Raw genomic sequence first — 16,502 nt, 5'->3', positions numbered from 1 at the left:
AAGAATATTTAAAGACTAGTAAGATGGATGGAGCAGTATTCTGCAGATAGAATAAGATATTTAAAGCCAGTAGATGTACAATAAATTGAGCACAGAGAGAATAGTCAAAACAATGCGTTGATCTTTCATGATGTAATTTTATGGTCACCAGTGTATTTTGCATATTTTTGTAATATCATATGCAAGTACCTGTACTAGAGTTTGTCTGAACCTCAGTTTTCAATAATGAAAGATAATTTAAGTGATAAATTGGATGAGTTCTGCAGAAAAATATAAAACTGAGGGCAAAAATTCCCTATTATTAAAACACCTCTTTTAACACTAAAATAGGGGGGAAAAATATGTTTCTAAAAGAAATAGTAAAATGATGGTGTAGATCAACTGTACATATACTAAATTTAACTTTGAGAGGAAATTTGAATAGGTGATAAAATTGTTCCTTTACTGTTTCAGTTGGCTGACATGTCAAGTTCAAGTGGTGAGGTTTTTTGGGTCTTTTAGACTAACTGAATTATTTTTTATTTTGTTTTTCCCTGTAAGGAATACAAACATTTGGAAAAAATGTTGTTGTCGCTGGACGATCTAAGAATGTAGGAATGCCTATTTCAATGCTTTTACATACAGACGGAGAGCATGAAAGGCCTGGAGGTATGTCCAAGAATATTATGATTTACTTTAATAACCTGATCAGTGAAAATGCGCAAAATGAGAGATATGCAAAGGGGAGGGGGACAGAGAAAATGTAGCAGTTCATCCCTAGTACCATCACTTAATTTTTTTAGAATCTTACTCAGACAATCTTTTCTGTATTTTGAATATGTTTGGATTAATAATGTTTCCTTCAAGTTTCCATGCAAAAGACACCATGCTGATAATCTCATGAAAATATTTATTCTTGCAAAATTTCCAGCTTAATTGTTTAAATTCAAGAGTTTCAGATTGTTTGGATAAGAATTTGAACTTTTGGATACTTATCCAAATTCAGCCCAAACTCTGCACTTCTGAGATTCATCAATCCCTACTTAAAATGAACATGTTCAATTTGGCCAATTGTCATTTTTGGAACACATCCTAGCAATCTTGTTAGTGTATAGTTCCTACATTTACCTTGTTTAGGTGCATAACTAGCTATTTGAAATCTCTCTACTCACCAACAAATCTATTCCACACAAACGCAGAAACAGTCTCCCAAGATAGATATTCCTCTGCGCTGAATCTGATGATAAGTGCAACTGAAGCAGTTAGACAGTGGTCTCTATCAATGTATTGAGGAAGGGGTTGATTAAAACGAAATTAAATTTTCTATAAGAAATTTATTTGAGCATGAGCTTTCGTGAGCTACAGCTCACTTCATCGGATGCATACTGTGGATGAAATGAGCTCTAGCTCACGAAAGCTCATGCTCAAATAAATTGGTTAGTCTCTAAGGTGCCACAAGTACTCCTTTTCTTTTTGCGAATACAGACTAACACGGCTGTTACTCTGAAATCTATAAGAAATGTTGACCGTAGAAATGTTAAAAATGATATGCAGTGACTTAATTTTTTATACATGTCCATCCTTAGGACTTTACTGAAAGCTTGCTAAGAAACACAAATCTCAAAGCAGAAGTGGTCGTTTGTTTCTAGCTCGCAGTGTCAGTATGACAAACTATCCATAATCCAAACTCTCCTTATCTTCCTGTCTTCCTTGTCCCTTGTTTTTTCTGGGCCAATCACAATATTTCATCACTGAGAATAGACTCAGCAACAACCATTTCATCTTAATTTCAAAGCCATGCAACAAATGCAGTTTGTCTTTCTCTCCCAAATAATTACATTGACTTAAATGGGACTATTCATGTAAGGCCCTTAATTTGGATTTCATCTTACTGAGTGATAAGTATTAATTTACACAACTGATTAGGATCAAATCCTGAAAGATGCTAAGCATCTGCTGAATTCCTGCTGCTACCATTGGCCTTTGGATCAGGCCCTCCCTTTTTGCCTCCATATACCTAAGGCCCTGATTCAGCAAAGTACTTACACGTTCTTAACTTTAAGCACATAAATAATTCCATTGACGTCAAATAAGGATGGGGTTTTAAGTTACATTAATGAGAAAATGCATCCAAAACAAATAAACTGTTTGCTCCAATATAGCTTAAAACTGTTGATAATGATTAATTTTTTATTGTATTAAAATAGTATCTTCTGTCAGGCATGTTGTCACGGTTACAGGGCGAGATGCACTTTAGACCCCTTTTAATATCTCTCAACTTGCACCCCTTTGTGGAGAGGTTTAGCTACCTTCACCCCTCTCTGGGTGAAACCATGTGGTCCTACCACTCTTAGACTTGATCTCTGGTCTTCAGTCTCCTGTTTACTAACCATGTTAACCCAAAAGATCCAACTGTGTTTGGCATCTGTAAACTGTTTTCCTTTGGGTGCCCGAAACAGCTGCTGATTAAAGTGACTCAAAATATTTTATTCAAAAGAAAGCATTGTTTATTCAGCGAAATGTACATAATTCACACAACAAAGGATAACAACAAAAATATTTATATGCATAGGTCTTTACCTACATCGTAATCTTTCCTTGCAAGTTTTTGTAAGTTCCCTTCTACCTGGCTATCTCCATCTCTAGGTTGAGAGAGAGAGCTGGTTTGCTGCAGTTTCTGTGTTGCTTTCTTAGCGTGTCTCTGTCAGAGTCTTCTCCCCTCAGCCCTCCAGGCAGCTGCTGACAACTGACTCTACCTCCTTCTTCCCTAAACCAGCATCTTTAAAGTTTTAGCATCCCTTATGTTCATGGGTATGGCTGGGAAAGAGTAAACTTTGCCAACCTAGTTGGAATCTGGCCCAGGGGTATTTCTCAATTGATAGCTTCCTCATTGTTTCCCCAGGGTGTGTTCTCTGAACTGTACATTATTTTTGCCATAGTTTCATTTCCCGATGATTTCCCCCAACAGCATCCTTTGATTTAATTCTGTGGAGCCAGGCAGGATGATATCACAGAGGTAAACTGAGGTACACATGATATTTATATAAAAATAATACAGATACATCCCTCATTCTCCAAACTTTATATATTACTTTTAATTTTTTTGATGTTCTTTTAAATTATTGGTATGTATATCTGACCACTTTTGTAGTATACTGCTTATCAACGTTTATAAATGAAAAACAAAGTATCTTTTCAGCCTGAGACCTATAATGTTAACTCTTAGCCTGGAGGAATGTAGTTATGGTTCAATTTATGTCCCCCCTGAAAATAAGGAAAAATAAGTGTTTATAAAGGGATTACTGATGCTTCCTTCATTATAGCGGCACTGATATGCCGCTATAATTGCAGTGTAAAAAGAATAACAAATGCTATTTAATTTTAAATAAGATATTACCCTCTTGCAACATTGTTTTGATGTTAGAACTGCAGAAGTGTCATTCATAAATGAAGTAAACATGGGTGTTGCTTAATTTCAGTCATGTTTAGTAGGAGTGTAGTGAAATGTATTATTAATATAATGAAATGTTGAAAGCTTGTTACTAATCATATAGTTGTTTTTTCCATGAAGACTCTGTGGGAAAGTTAGTGTTTGGAACTTCTCTGTATGTTTTTGTAGTAATTATAGTCAGTGAAAAGCTTTGGGCTCAATCCTGCTCTCATGAAAATCAATGGGAGTTTTGCCATTCATTGCCCTGGAAGAAGAAGAATTAGTTCTCTTATATTGTTAGTTATGAGGTTTAAGGAAGAAGGACTAACTTTCCAAGTTCCTGTCTGCAATGCTGATCTAATTAGATGAGTGAAGTTTGATAGGCAAAAATACTGTACAGTTTTCTGGCTTCTACCAGCCAAGACTCAGAAGAATTAGTGATCTGAGACACTTTTTGTTTTATAATCAGAAAGAGAAATTGCTATGGAATTAGTTAATAATGACCTGTTTCACAGCTTAGATATTCGGGCCAGTTAAATACCTCAGTTTCCTTCACTTGTATTCAGGATCTGCCTCTGTTCTCCCATGCTTAGAATTGTTGATACAGTATTTAAATGAACCAGTTCTCGCAATGTTTTCTTTGTAACGACTGCCATCTGAATTTATTTGCTCCAATGAAAGTTCGGCCTGCTTCCTGAGCATTCTGTTACTTACTGCTGTTGTCATTTAGGCCCCTAACATGTGGCCTAAATTACATGAAAATGTAATTAAAAATCTGCACAGCTACATCCATAACTAATGTTAAACCTTTTTCTTAAATCAGAAAGAATAGCAGAATGTGCAGAAAAAATAGCAAATATGGCAAGCCACCAGCTTGGCTTAACAGCAAAATCTTCAGTGAGCTTAAACTCAGAAAGGAAGCTTACAAAAAGTGGAAATTTGGACAGATGACTAGGGAGGAGTATAAAAATATTGCTCGAGCACGTGGGGTGTAATCAGGAAGGCCAAGGCATGACTGGAGTTGCAGCTAGAAAGGGATGCGAAGGGTAACAAGAAGGGTTTCTACAGGTATGTTAGCAAGAAGAAGAAGGTCAGGGAAAGTGTGGGACCCTTACTGAATGGGGGAGGCAACCTAGTGACACATGATGTGGAAAAAGCTGAAGTACTCAATGCTTTTTTTGCCTTGGTCTTCACAGACAAGATCAGGTCCCAGACTGCTACACTGGACAACACAGTATGGGGAGGAGGTGAGCAGCCCTCAGTGGTGAAAGAACAGGTTAAGGATTATTTAGAAAAGCTGGACATGCACAAGTCCATGGATCCAGATCTAATGCATCCAAGGGTGCTGAGGGAGTTGGCGGATGTGATTGCAGAGCCATTGGCCATTATCTTTGAAAATTCGTGGCGATCGGGGGAGGTCCCGGACGACTGGAAAAAGGGAAATACAGTGCCCATATTTAAAAAAGGGAAGAAAGAGAACCCAGAGAACTTCAGACCAGTGAGCCGAACTTCAGTCCCTGGAAAAATCATGGAGCAGGTCCTCAAGGAATCCATTTTGAAGCACTTGGAGGAGAGGAAGGTGATCAGGAACAGTCAACATGGATTCATCAAGGGCAAGTCATGCCTAACCAATCTGATTGCCTTCTATGATGAGATAACTGGCTCTGTGGATATCGGGAAAGGGGTGGATGTGATATATCTTGACTTCAGCAAAGCTTTTGGCACGGTCTTCCACAGTATTCTTGCCAGCAAGTTAAAGAAGTATGGATTGGATGAATGGACTATAAGGTGGATAGAAAGCTGGCTGGAATGACGGGCTGAACGGGTAGTGATCAATGGTTTGATGTCTAGTTGGCAGCCAGTATCAAGCGGAGTGTTCCAGGGGTCAGCCATGGGCCAATTTTGTTTAACATCTTTATTAATGATCTGGATGATGGGATGAATTTCACCCTCAGCAAGTTCGCAGTTGACACTAAGCTGTGCAGAGAGGTAGATATGCTGGAGGGTAGGGATGGGGTCCAGAGTGGCCTAGACAAATTGGAGGACTGAGCCAAAAGAAATCTGATGAGGTTCAACAAGGACAAGTGCAGAGTCCTGCACTTAGGAAGGAAGAATCCTGTGCTCCACTACAGGCTGGGGACTGACTGGCTAAGCAGCAGTTCTGCAGAAAAGGACCTGGGGATTACAGCGGATGAAAAGCTGGATATGAGTCAGCAGTGTGCCCTTGTTGCCAATAAGGCCAACGGCATATTGGGCTGTATTAGTAGGAGCATTGCCAGCAGATCGAGGGAAGTGATTATTCCCCTCTACTTGGCACTGGTGAGGCCATACCTGGAGTATTGCGTTCGGTTTTGGGCCCCCCACTACAGAAGGGATGTGGACAAATTGGAGACAGTCCAGCGGAGGGCAACGAAAATTATTAGGGGGCTGGGGCACATAACTAACCCCAGTTCCCTCAGCCTCTCCTCGTAATTTAGTCTGCAGAAGAGAAGGGGAGGGGGGATTTGATAGCAGCCTTCAACTACCTGAAGGAGGGTTCCAAGGAGGATGGAGCTAGGCTGTTCTCAGTGGTGGCAGATGACAGAACAAGAAGCAACGGTCTCAATTACAGTGTGGGTGGGGAGATCTACATTGGATATTAGGAAACACTATTTCACTAGGAGGGTGGTGAAGCACTGGAATGGGTTACCTATGGAGGTGGTGGAATCTCCATGCTTAGAGGTTTTTAAGGTCAGGCTTGACAAAGCCTTGGCTGGGATGATTTAGTTGGTGTTGGTCCTACTTTGGTCCGGGGATTGGACTAGATGACCTCCTGAGGTCTCTTCCAACCCTAATATTCTATGATTCTATGATTGCATGACTCCTCCATATACATTTGATATCTAGAACTATGTAAATTATTTATAGCTTGTTTGAGTAAATTAGTTCTTTGTCTGTTTGCAGATTTACTTATATCAACAGACTTAAACTTGTATGAACTTCTTTTTCAAGCTTATTTGACTAATGTTTTATGCAAACATCTTTCAGTCTATGGGATTTCTCACAAATTATAATCAACTCCTATTCACCATCCATAATTCATTTTTTATGCTGTGTGACTGGACATCTGAGTCCCAGGGCTATTGTTTCTGTTCCATGATTGGATGTCTGAAACTTTTGTATACAGGGGGAGGGCTTGAATAAGTCACTGGAGCTGCTTAAGTCAGTTTCTAGATGACCATGCAAATACTTCTGTCACAAAACTTTGCAACTATATATTTGCACAGGTATTTGTAAGACTTTTGTTTTCTATGAACGTTCTTGCACATGAAATTGATTCATGTATGAATATTTGTGAGAACAAATGAAAGAGTTATGAATTACCACTGAAATACATCATTGTTTTTTCATTCCAGAAAATGTTTGCAATACTGTTTTGCAATATTCACTCAGCTTTCTGAAAGCCCTCCTCCTGGAAATATTTCCTCTTTCATTGTTTCACGCCAAAGGTTCTTAAAAGCTATAAAAACACTTTCTGTGCTGTCACCTTTTCTCAAAACATATCTTTAAATACAATGAGCCTTGCTTCATTAGGAAATCTTTTTCATGCCCCTTGAGCTAATTTGTCAAGTTCTGTACTCTTTCCAGAATTTGAATATCTCTGTAGACTCAATATTCATTTCTGTATTGTACACAATACACTGTCATCTAACATTGCCTTCTAAAAGGATAGCATTATCTTACATGGCCTTTAAATGCCTACCCTGCATATACTTTGTAGGACTTTATTTGCTTGTTTTATTTGTCAAGGATGAAGCCTCTACTTTCTGACTATTGTTACTAATAGGTCCTTTTCCTCCTGTGTTTCTGTGCATAAGGTACCATTCAACATATAAGTGGCTTTTTCATTGGCTCTCCTTTGAAGCAGGATTTTATATTTATGAACACTAGAGAAATGAAGCAGGGGAACAAGGCAGGGGACTCGGCCAAAAGCTTCACCCAACCACTGAATAGAATACAATTTTTTTTTGTATTGCTTGATAAAGGAGATCATCATCATGCCTTTGGCTCCTCACATTTCCCCCCATAACACTCAACCACAGTATCTGCTCCCAGGTCGTGCCTCCAGCCTACTCTCCCCCGGCCCTCCCCTCCACCCCCACCACTATGTTGAGACTCCCAATGTGTTCCTGGCTGGCAAAGATACAATGTGCTGCTTTCCTCCCTGTCAAATGTATTGTACTTCTGGGGAGGTGTCTTTGTGTTTTATAGGTTAAATTATCTATTCTTCTAATCAAAGCATCCATAACAAAACAAGTGTGGGAATGAAAGGAAGATGGATGTGTAGGTGTGTAACAGGGTTTTTGCCAACCCAAGAGCTGGCCGTTACTTGGGACTTGGGTGACTTCTTATTAGAAGATGAATTAATTAAAGATGCTTCTATCAGTTTAACCCTTATTTGGCTTGATAGGAGCTTTGTAGGAGATCCAAAAGTTGTCTTTGTAGGCATGATTTCCATCCCTATTTAATCAGTCTTTATAAAATGGTTGAAATACAGACACAAGGGGCTAGATTCTGCCCTGTGCTGTGACCCCTGTATGCTGGCTCTATGGAAAGCTCCCAGTCTTAAAGGGGATTCCCTAGAGGCATATAGCCAGCAGAACTGGCTCCCTTTCTTATACAGCCCCTGTCACAGTGGTATGGAGCTATGCACTTCAGGCACACTGTGACGGTAGGTGGCTCTGTGGGGAGTCATTGCAGCGTAGCATATTTTGAGTGCCTAATCTGGGAGGTGCAAAAGTAGTGTACAGCCACCTTTGTACTTACGAGGCTCCCACAACCTGAGCTCAGCCACAGCCCAGAATCAGGGCCCAGGTGAGAGGGAAATGATAAAACAAGGGCAGCATTTTGTTGGTTTCCTCAAAACACTCAGTTTACACATCATGCAAGTATAATAGATATTTGTAATCTGCAACAGTATTCACATCTTTGGTTATAAAACAAAGTGAAGTTCTTTTGTGTATAATATTTGTATTATTTACTGCATTGTAGTCAAATTACCCAATGCTCAGATAGTAGACAACATTCCTGTAATCCCTGAGAGCAAGGAGATAGTTGCTAAGGGAATCTTCATTGAATTTTCTATTATTAATTTGAAATCTCAAATTTAGCATTTTGGCATACATTTTACATACCTTTTCCTTGTTTTAATCTATAAATGAGAGTGAATATACTAATTGTGGTGAAATGATCTAATGGCATAAATCTTTTTTAAAAGCGTGTATGTTTCCTGGTTACATTAAGGGTTATAATTTGCATCATGCCATGTTTGAACCTACCCCCATAAACCAGCTACCTCTTACCATCTGACTTCTAAAAAGTAAAATACTAGTCAGAATTCTTCCCTCATTCTGACCCCTACTTCCCTGATAAATCAAAAACCTCACAGTGATTTCCCAAGACCATCCCACCAATGATGCCCCACCTAGCATACAGCAACCTGTTGTTAAGGAGCATCTGGAATCCACTTGCACATCATTCTGGGTCAGGGTAATTGATGATGATGAGTGAGCAGAAAAGAAAAAAAGCTTGACTTTCAGATCTCATGGAGAGCTTGAAGGTCTAACTTTTTTAAAAACGCATATTTTTAATTATAAAATTAAGAATTTTATCTGAAATCAGTGAAGGACAATAAGCATCTAGCCCCACAGTGTCATTTTTCCAGCCACTGCTTAGAGTAGAACCACGCTTTAAACATTTATGACCTTTGATGGAACATCCACCTGTTCCTTGTCAAATCTCACCAAACCAAGTCCCATTCTGTATTTCTTCTGAGCGGTTCTTTCCCTGACCACAATTATTCCTCCTCCACCAATAGGGGCAAAGGTGAAAAGTAAGTAAAAATAGTCACCCCCAGTTTCTTCTAAGACTAAGACATCTACCCCCAAACAAACCCACACACCTTTAAAAGAAACTTTAAAAGGTTTTCCTCTTCCTCCTAAGAACCCAGTTAGAACAATAAATACAAATCCTCAAACAATGACTCTTTGAGGAAGGTTAAATTGGATGGCATCAATAATCTGATTAAATTATTTTCTATGGATTTACAGGCTTCTCTTAAAGCTGAAAAAGTTAGGGGCACAGGGGGATCTTTCTGGATGCTGAGAGAAGATACATAACTTGTCTAGCTTTATCTGATCAGGATTAGGTTGTATCAGAGGTCACAGGTGTTCCTGGTGAGGAATCCCCCATATCTAAAAGTTTTGATAAATTGTTAAAATTTTTTTTACAGACATATCTCAATTATGGGGCTCTTCTCCTGTGCTGGGTTCAACTATACTGATATGTTTCTAGAAGTCCTTCTGTCCTGCAGATGGCAACACCTCCCTAGCTGATTCCTCTGGCAGGAAAGTTGATGCTGGCCTCAGAAAGGAAATTGTATTCTTCTCTACAAGAAGGCCAATGGCATTTTGGGATGTATAAGTAGGGGCATAGCGAGCAGATCGAGGGACGTGATCGTTCCCCTCTATTCGACACTGGTGAGGCCTCATCTGGAGTACTGTGTCCAGTTTTGGGCCCCACACTACAAGAAGGATGTGGATAAATTGGAAAGAGTCCAGCGAAGGGCAACAAAAATGATTAGGGGTCTAGAGCACATGACTTATGAGGAGAGGCTGAGGGAGCTGGGATTGTTTAGTCTGCAGAAGAGAAGAATGAGGGGAGATTTGATAGCTGCTTTCAACTACCTGAAAGGGGGTTCCAAAGAGGATGGCTCTAGACTGTTCTCAATGGTAGCAGATGACAGAACGAGGAGTAATGGTCTCAAGTTGCAATGGGGGAGGTTTAGATTGGATATTAGGAAAAACTTTTTCACTAAGAGGGTGGTGAAACACTGGAATGCGTTACCTAGGGAGGTGGTAGAATCTCCTTCCTTACAGGTTTTTAAGGTCAGGCTTGACAAAGCCCTGGCTGGGATGATTTAACTGGGACTTGGTCCTGCTTTGAGCAGGGGGTTGGACTAGATGACCTTCTGGGGTCCCTTCCAACCCTGATATTCTATGATTCTATGATTCTAGAACAGGGGTTCTCAAACTCCATTGCACTGCGACCCCCTTCTGACAACAAAAATTATTACATGCCCCCAGGAGGGGGAACCAAAGCCTGAGCCCAGCTGTCCCGGGTGGCAGGTCCAAAGCCTGAGCTCCACCGTCCTGGGTGCGGGGGCCAAAGCTGAAGCCCAGGGGCTTCAGGCCCAGGCAGGGGGCCTGTAACCTGAGTCCCACCACCCAGGACTGAAGCCTTTGGGCTTTGGCTTCGGTCCTGGACAGTGGGGCTCGGGCTTTGGCCCCAGCCCAAGCCCCAACAAGTCTGAGCCAGCCCTGGCGACCCCATTAAAATGGGGTCCCACCCACTTTGGGGTCCCGACCCACAGTTTGAGAACCGTTGCTCTAGAAACCAGGCTGCAATCCTAACTATATTTGCAGGCTGGTGGAGTGATTTCAGCAGGAGCACACAAAAATCCTTAGTCAGCAAAATCTTTTCCTCCAAGTTTATTCTTGAAACTTAGGTAATGGTGTATAGAAAAAATATATTTACGCTATTTTAACCTAACCACAAAATAAACAGAAAAGCTCCCTACTTTGAGGTTCATACAAGTCCCATGATAACTGCTGTGGATGTGAAACCCATTCTTCAATGCAGCTGCTAATTGTTTGGCTTTAGGGATTGCCTAAGGACAAATCCTTCCTCAGAAGTTCTAGGGAAAGCCTGTAATGTTCAGCCTTAGAAGCTGATTAAGTTTCCAGCCTACTCTTGACTGCAGACTCTCTGGCCTGTAATATAGTAGCTCAAAAGGCTGTGTGATTATGTGCATGAAGGAAAGGTATTTTTTTTTCTAAACAAGCTGGCATTTCCTCTCTTCAGAGGAAGTTTCTTTGATGAAAGTTGGTGTGGAAGGACTTTTCAGCTTTATAAAAGTCTTCCTTTCTAAAATCTTAATGAGAACTGTACCCATATTTACTGTTGCAAAGGTGGCTCTTCTTTCAGAGATCCCCTATTAGATACACAGCTATGTTTCTTGGCTCTGGATTCCATAATGTCAGGGTCTATATTTCCCCTCCTTCGACTTTTTTCCCTAAGGGAATGGGAACTGATAACATCAGTTTCTAATTGCTGCCTCATGGACATTTCCTCCTCTGTGGCTTTATCCCTTTTGATCTCCCCATCAGTCCAGAAGAGAGGGCAGGTCTACAGCACTTCATCTCTGGTGTTGCAGTTTTAGCATGGAACAGGAACTAGGCATGCTACCCTTTTCTTCACCGTTCATTTGAAGCTTAAGGATACCAAGCAATGATGTAAAATAGCTGAATTCTTTTGTTCTTTACAAGAAATTTGAGATCAGTGGCAGCAGCAGCTCAGCTGGGGCATTACTTATGCTTGGAGGAGTTGAGTTACACATTCCAGTAGCTCAACAACATTATCAATTCCTGCACGTGGTAATGCAGAATTATTAATACCAGCATAAAGCTCTTCCATTCAGGATAGCAGCTACACCTCAGGCTGTTTTCCAGAGTCTAGATTGTCCTGGCAATGTGAGGCATTTAGTGTGCTTTTCTGAAATCTTAGCAATTATGGATCAGTGCAGACAATCTGGAATCTATTATTTATATCAATGAACATGGAAACCCATCGCGCTAATTTCCTAAGAGGAGATCTGGTTCTTCTGCAATTTGGGTGGAAAAAATAAATTAACTATAAAAGTGGTTCATCTAATATAAGCATCTCAATACGCAAGCAGGTTGGCTAACGTATCAATTCACTTATGTGAGAGCGAGATCCTTGGAGAAGAAAAACTTTTGCCAGTGGAATTGCTCCCTCATTAAACCTTTTTGTGCCAATGATAATCAGTAGGTCGAAAGATATGACAGCAGATTTCCAGAAAGAATAATATCTCCTTTCTGTTTCCACAATATCTGTTTTGTGCATTTCCTTTCATTTATTGATCCCTAAGATGCTAAGGGAGGAAAATGTAGCTTTAAGTAACCTCAAGGGCTAAGCTTCATCTATAGGATTCTTGACAAGAATGACTGGGGGTGTTGTTATCCCAGCAGACCTTTTAGCTAAGAGATTCTAGAAGAATGGTCCATCTTACACTCAGAGTCAGCTGCAGCCAGGCTCTTCATCCTTGGAGCCTGAATTTGAGTACGGAAAGTTGCTGCCCTCCCTTTGATCCCTAATCACCTTTTCTGTCTATCTCCTGTCACTTAGAATTGTGTTTCAGCCAGCCAACCATCCAGGTTTTTTTTTTCCAGGGACCCCATCAACAAAGAACTTAAGTGCTGAACAGTTAGATCAGATCTGTACAGTATGCTGATGTCCAGAGGGTACTTTGTAAGGGATTCACCCTTTCCAGTTTCTATGAGTCTATGCTTGTTGGTTTCCTTTTGGCTTATTTGGTTTTTTTTTTTCCTTGTTTGTTTTTAATTTTGGCTATGGATAAGCTTTAACAGATAGGTGAGTTTTGCAACAGCTTTTTAAATTCTCTCAGTGTAACCTCCTCTGGTCCACTGATTCAGTGAATCTGTTCCCACACTCTGGGTGTCTCCCTGCTGCCAATTACTGTAGTATTCATGATTCATTTCTCTTGTGGGAGAGCACATAAAGTACAGGCATATGCTGGAAGAGGGAGTGACCTTCACAGTAGGGTGGATACATGAAGGATGGATAGGGAAGAAGAACAAGGAATCCAGCAAGGGCACAGTTTGAAGGTATAGGAAGAAAAGTGTATCAATGAGATGAGGTGCAGATTTGATCAATAATAGATGTTCCTGAGGTGTCGGAGCAGATGGCAGGGACTGAAATAGTGAAAATTGTAATGTAAAATTTTAAGAGGAGACAATGTGCCAGGGGACCTGAAATGGATGGAGGGTGAACAGCATGGGGTAGAACAGGTTCAGCATACGCAGGGAAGATAGCAAAGAGAAAGAGAGGGGGCATCAGGCTCAGGGCCTCGGAAGAGTCTCCTTTGCTGATTGTTACCTTCATTGCTTTCCCAATTATCTCCTCCTTGCTTTTGGAAGACAACCAGGAAGCATGGTCCCCATGCTCACAAACCTCCTTGATTTGCATGATGGGCTACTCTCGGGTTCTCTGTCAGGTTCCCCACAATTGTACGACTTTTCATGTCTAGTGTTAGGAGCCACAGAAGAACTGTCCTTGCCCAACTACATACACCCATGCAAGGGCAGGTCTCCAAAGCTTCTGAGTTAGCCCAAAAGACTGTAGGCCTCCATTTGCCATGCATGCAAACTCTTCCTGTGGTCTCTGGCACAGATGAGTGATCAGCTCTTTGTTTAACAGCAAGTAACAGGAGATGATGGAACAAGGCTTTTCTGCATCTGCAATGAGAGAAAAGCAGAAATGGATATTTGGGAGACATTTTCCTTTCTACTTTTTTTGGTATCCATATTAATGGAATAATAAGTGTCTGAGCAGTGTGAGATGAGCTATCATTGTGCTTCTCCTGGGGTTTAGGAGAAGAAGGCATAGGACAGCCAAGGTACCTCACTTGATAATACCATAGGATTTGATCTGGATAATTTCTTCCCCTGAGTGGGCATAGTGACAGGCATTCTCAAGTTTGTCTAATAGGAATTTTATCAGATACACAAATAGTGACAGTGTTGTTAATTGTTTTGGGCATGAATGTTTCTTAAAGAAATCCTCTCCTCTCTGAAATCTGCTAGGGACACTGCAATCAACAGGCATATTCCATGTGCTGGCCGCCAACGTGAAACTAATGGTAGCCAGGGGCAGAGCTTTGTAAGCAGAAAATCCTTGGTGGTAGACTTCCATATTGGTGTTGTAGCTCCCAGGAATCCCCATGCAATCCAAGCTGTGTAGTGGATAGAACGGAGGCCGAGCCATGCATGTCTCCTTCCTGCACGATGAACCATTTTCAAATCCAAAGGGAAATATCAACAAGAATGAATGCTGCTCCTGTTAACGTTAATTACCACTTGTTGCACATTCAAACCTCTCCAAAACATACATTGAAAACTAAACTCTGACCTGCGGAAATGCAGAGATGTGAAGGTAACTCTGCTGTTACCTCTGGTTGTAGACACAGAGAAGTCCATAGTCTCCCTCAGAATTTGTGCCACAGAATGGCAAGAGAGGTGTATAGTAGACACAGAGACAGATGAATGACCAAGGGCATATGAGGAGAAAGTTATAAACATAGTCTCCTTATATCCAGTGTTTTAGGTTGTGATAAGTGAAGGGGTCTTATAATGCTATACTCATATCACATTTAGTAAAATAGATTCATGAGGCCATATTCATTCCCATGTAATTCCATGAACCTCAGTGACATTAACCCAGAAAAGAATTTAGTCCACACTGTTAAACAGCTGCACTGGGTTATGCTTTTGAAGGATGAGACTGATATGGTTGCACTTCTTTGTACCTGTGGGAAGGCAAGCAATGGCATTCTGCATATGCTGAAAAAAAGGTGTCCAGTCATAAAAAAGAAATATATCTGATGACGTATCAGATCATAAGACAGGAATTTATTTGATCAAGCGTGTGTTCTTAATATGCCAAAATCTAATGAATCATTTCCACATGTTAATAAATACTTCGTGGGAGTTTTATAAATGACAATTAATTGTGAATATTTTACATTACAGGTGATGCTACAGTGACAATTACTCACAGATATACTCCAAAAGAGCAGCTGAAGATCCATACCCAACTAGCTGACATTATAATAGTAGCTGCAGGTAATACTAAGTGTCCTTAATACTACAATGGCAAATGTTAAAAACTCACCAGGTGCTCGGTTTCTACAACTGTGGTTCCACTATCCGTTTTAAATGTGTTATCTAAGTGGGTTGTGATCATGCTTGCTGAGGGTGCTTCAGTGGGTCCGCTTGTTTTGAGTAAGGGAAGAGATTTGGCCCTCAGTTCTTGCCCTTCATATTTGCAGATTCATAAACTAGTTTCTCATCACGTATGACACCTTCCCTTTAGGGAAGCTTAAGGATGAACTCAGGAATGGAAACCAGTCAGTGCACAGCTAATACAGGTATAATTATATAAACTAAAACATTTTCTGTACTGTACAAAAATGGTGAGTCATTCAGCTTCTGACAGTAGGGTTTCCGTAAATCAGCTGGAGGCCATGTTCAGGTAACAATAGTGTCTTTCTTTTGCTATTAGAATTAAGGGCAGTCTTGGCAAATTAAATGTGGTGTTTTGGTATTATGTATGTATTATTCATCCTTGTTTTGTACAATTGCAGTATAAAGAGGTAAACGGAAGAATGGGCTGTTGAAAGAATGGATTTTCTATAATTAGTAACTGGAAAGTTCAGTGGTTTGATATTTCTGGAGATACGTAGACAGAAATACTTGTGTTTTGATTGGGCTTTTCTTTACTAAATAAAGAACTGATCAGAGTTCCAACTTTGGATGGCAAATGTTGCTTTAATGGTATTTTTAATATACATCTTAACAACATTAGAAACAAGTTTGGCCAATGTCTATGTAGTTCTTCTATTTTTTTTTTTTTCACAGTGGTCATTCAAGCCCCTCTTGCTGTACACAGGATTTGTGTCATTTCACCTCCCCGATCACTCCTCCACACTCCAAACCCCAAGCCTTGCTAACTGCCTTCCAGATGAATATGGGTATGGCTTACTCTGAGGCTTATCATTTCTGTTCAAATGTGAAGTGAGGTGCTGCTTTCCCTGACAGGCTAAATGCACTTCTTCACATGCCAGCTTAGGAGCAAGAAAACAAGCTCGGGTCTTGAGCTCAGATCTCCCATATGGTGATTACTAGACTGTGCACTTAACCAGAATTCACAAATTATAAGTAGAAAATAATAATGGATGTGGAATCATTTTCTTTAGCGTGTCTGTGTAGATAAATGCTGCTTAGTAGTTCATCAGAACTTACTGTCAGGGTTTAATCACAGCTTCTGAACAGAGTTTGTTGTTGGCTATGCTTGCAGTTAAACTGCATTCAGTACCAATTCAGCAATACCTGTTGCTTACACTTTTTCTTCATGTCACTCGTTAGAGGAACATGATACAACACTCATTACACAA

General features: G+C 40.4%; 1 protein-coding gene across 3 annotated transcripts in view; it reads left to right on the top strand.

Moving 5' to 3' along the window:
- The window catches only part of MTHFD2L (methylenetetrahydrofolate dehydrogenase (NADP+ dependent) 2 like), a 66,984-nt gene that overhangs the window by 39,028 nt on the left and 11,454 nt on the right, over nucleotides 1-16,502 (top strand). For all 3 annotated transcript variants that reach the window (XM_037896664.2, XM_043545631.1, XM_043545632.1), the window contains 2 exons: nucleotides 541-648; nucleotides 15,079-15,171. In XM_037896664.2, the coding sequence (XP_037752592.1) occupies nucleotides 541-648; nucleotides 15,079-15,171 (201 nt within the window). The remainder of the gene's footprint in view (nucleotides 1-540; nucleotides 649-15,078; nucleotides 15,172-16,502) is intronic.

The sequence above is a fragment of the Chelonia mydas genome, chromosome 4, assembly GCF_015237465.2.
Source record: "Chelonia mydas isolate rCheMyd1 chromosome 4, rCheMyd1.pri.v2, whole genome shotgun sequence".
In the NCBI taxonomy this organism is placed as follows: Eukaryota; Metazoa; Chordata; order Testudines; family Cheloniidae; genus Chelonia; species Chelonia mydas.
Note: the sequence above shows the minus strand (reverse complement) of the source record. Positions and strands in the feature narration are given on the sequence as shown.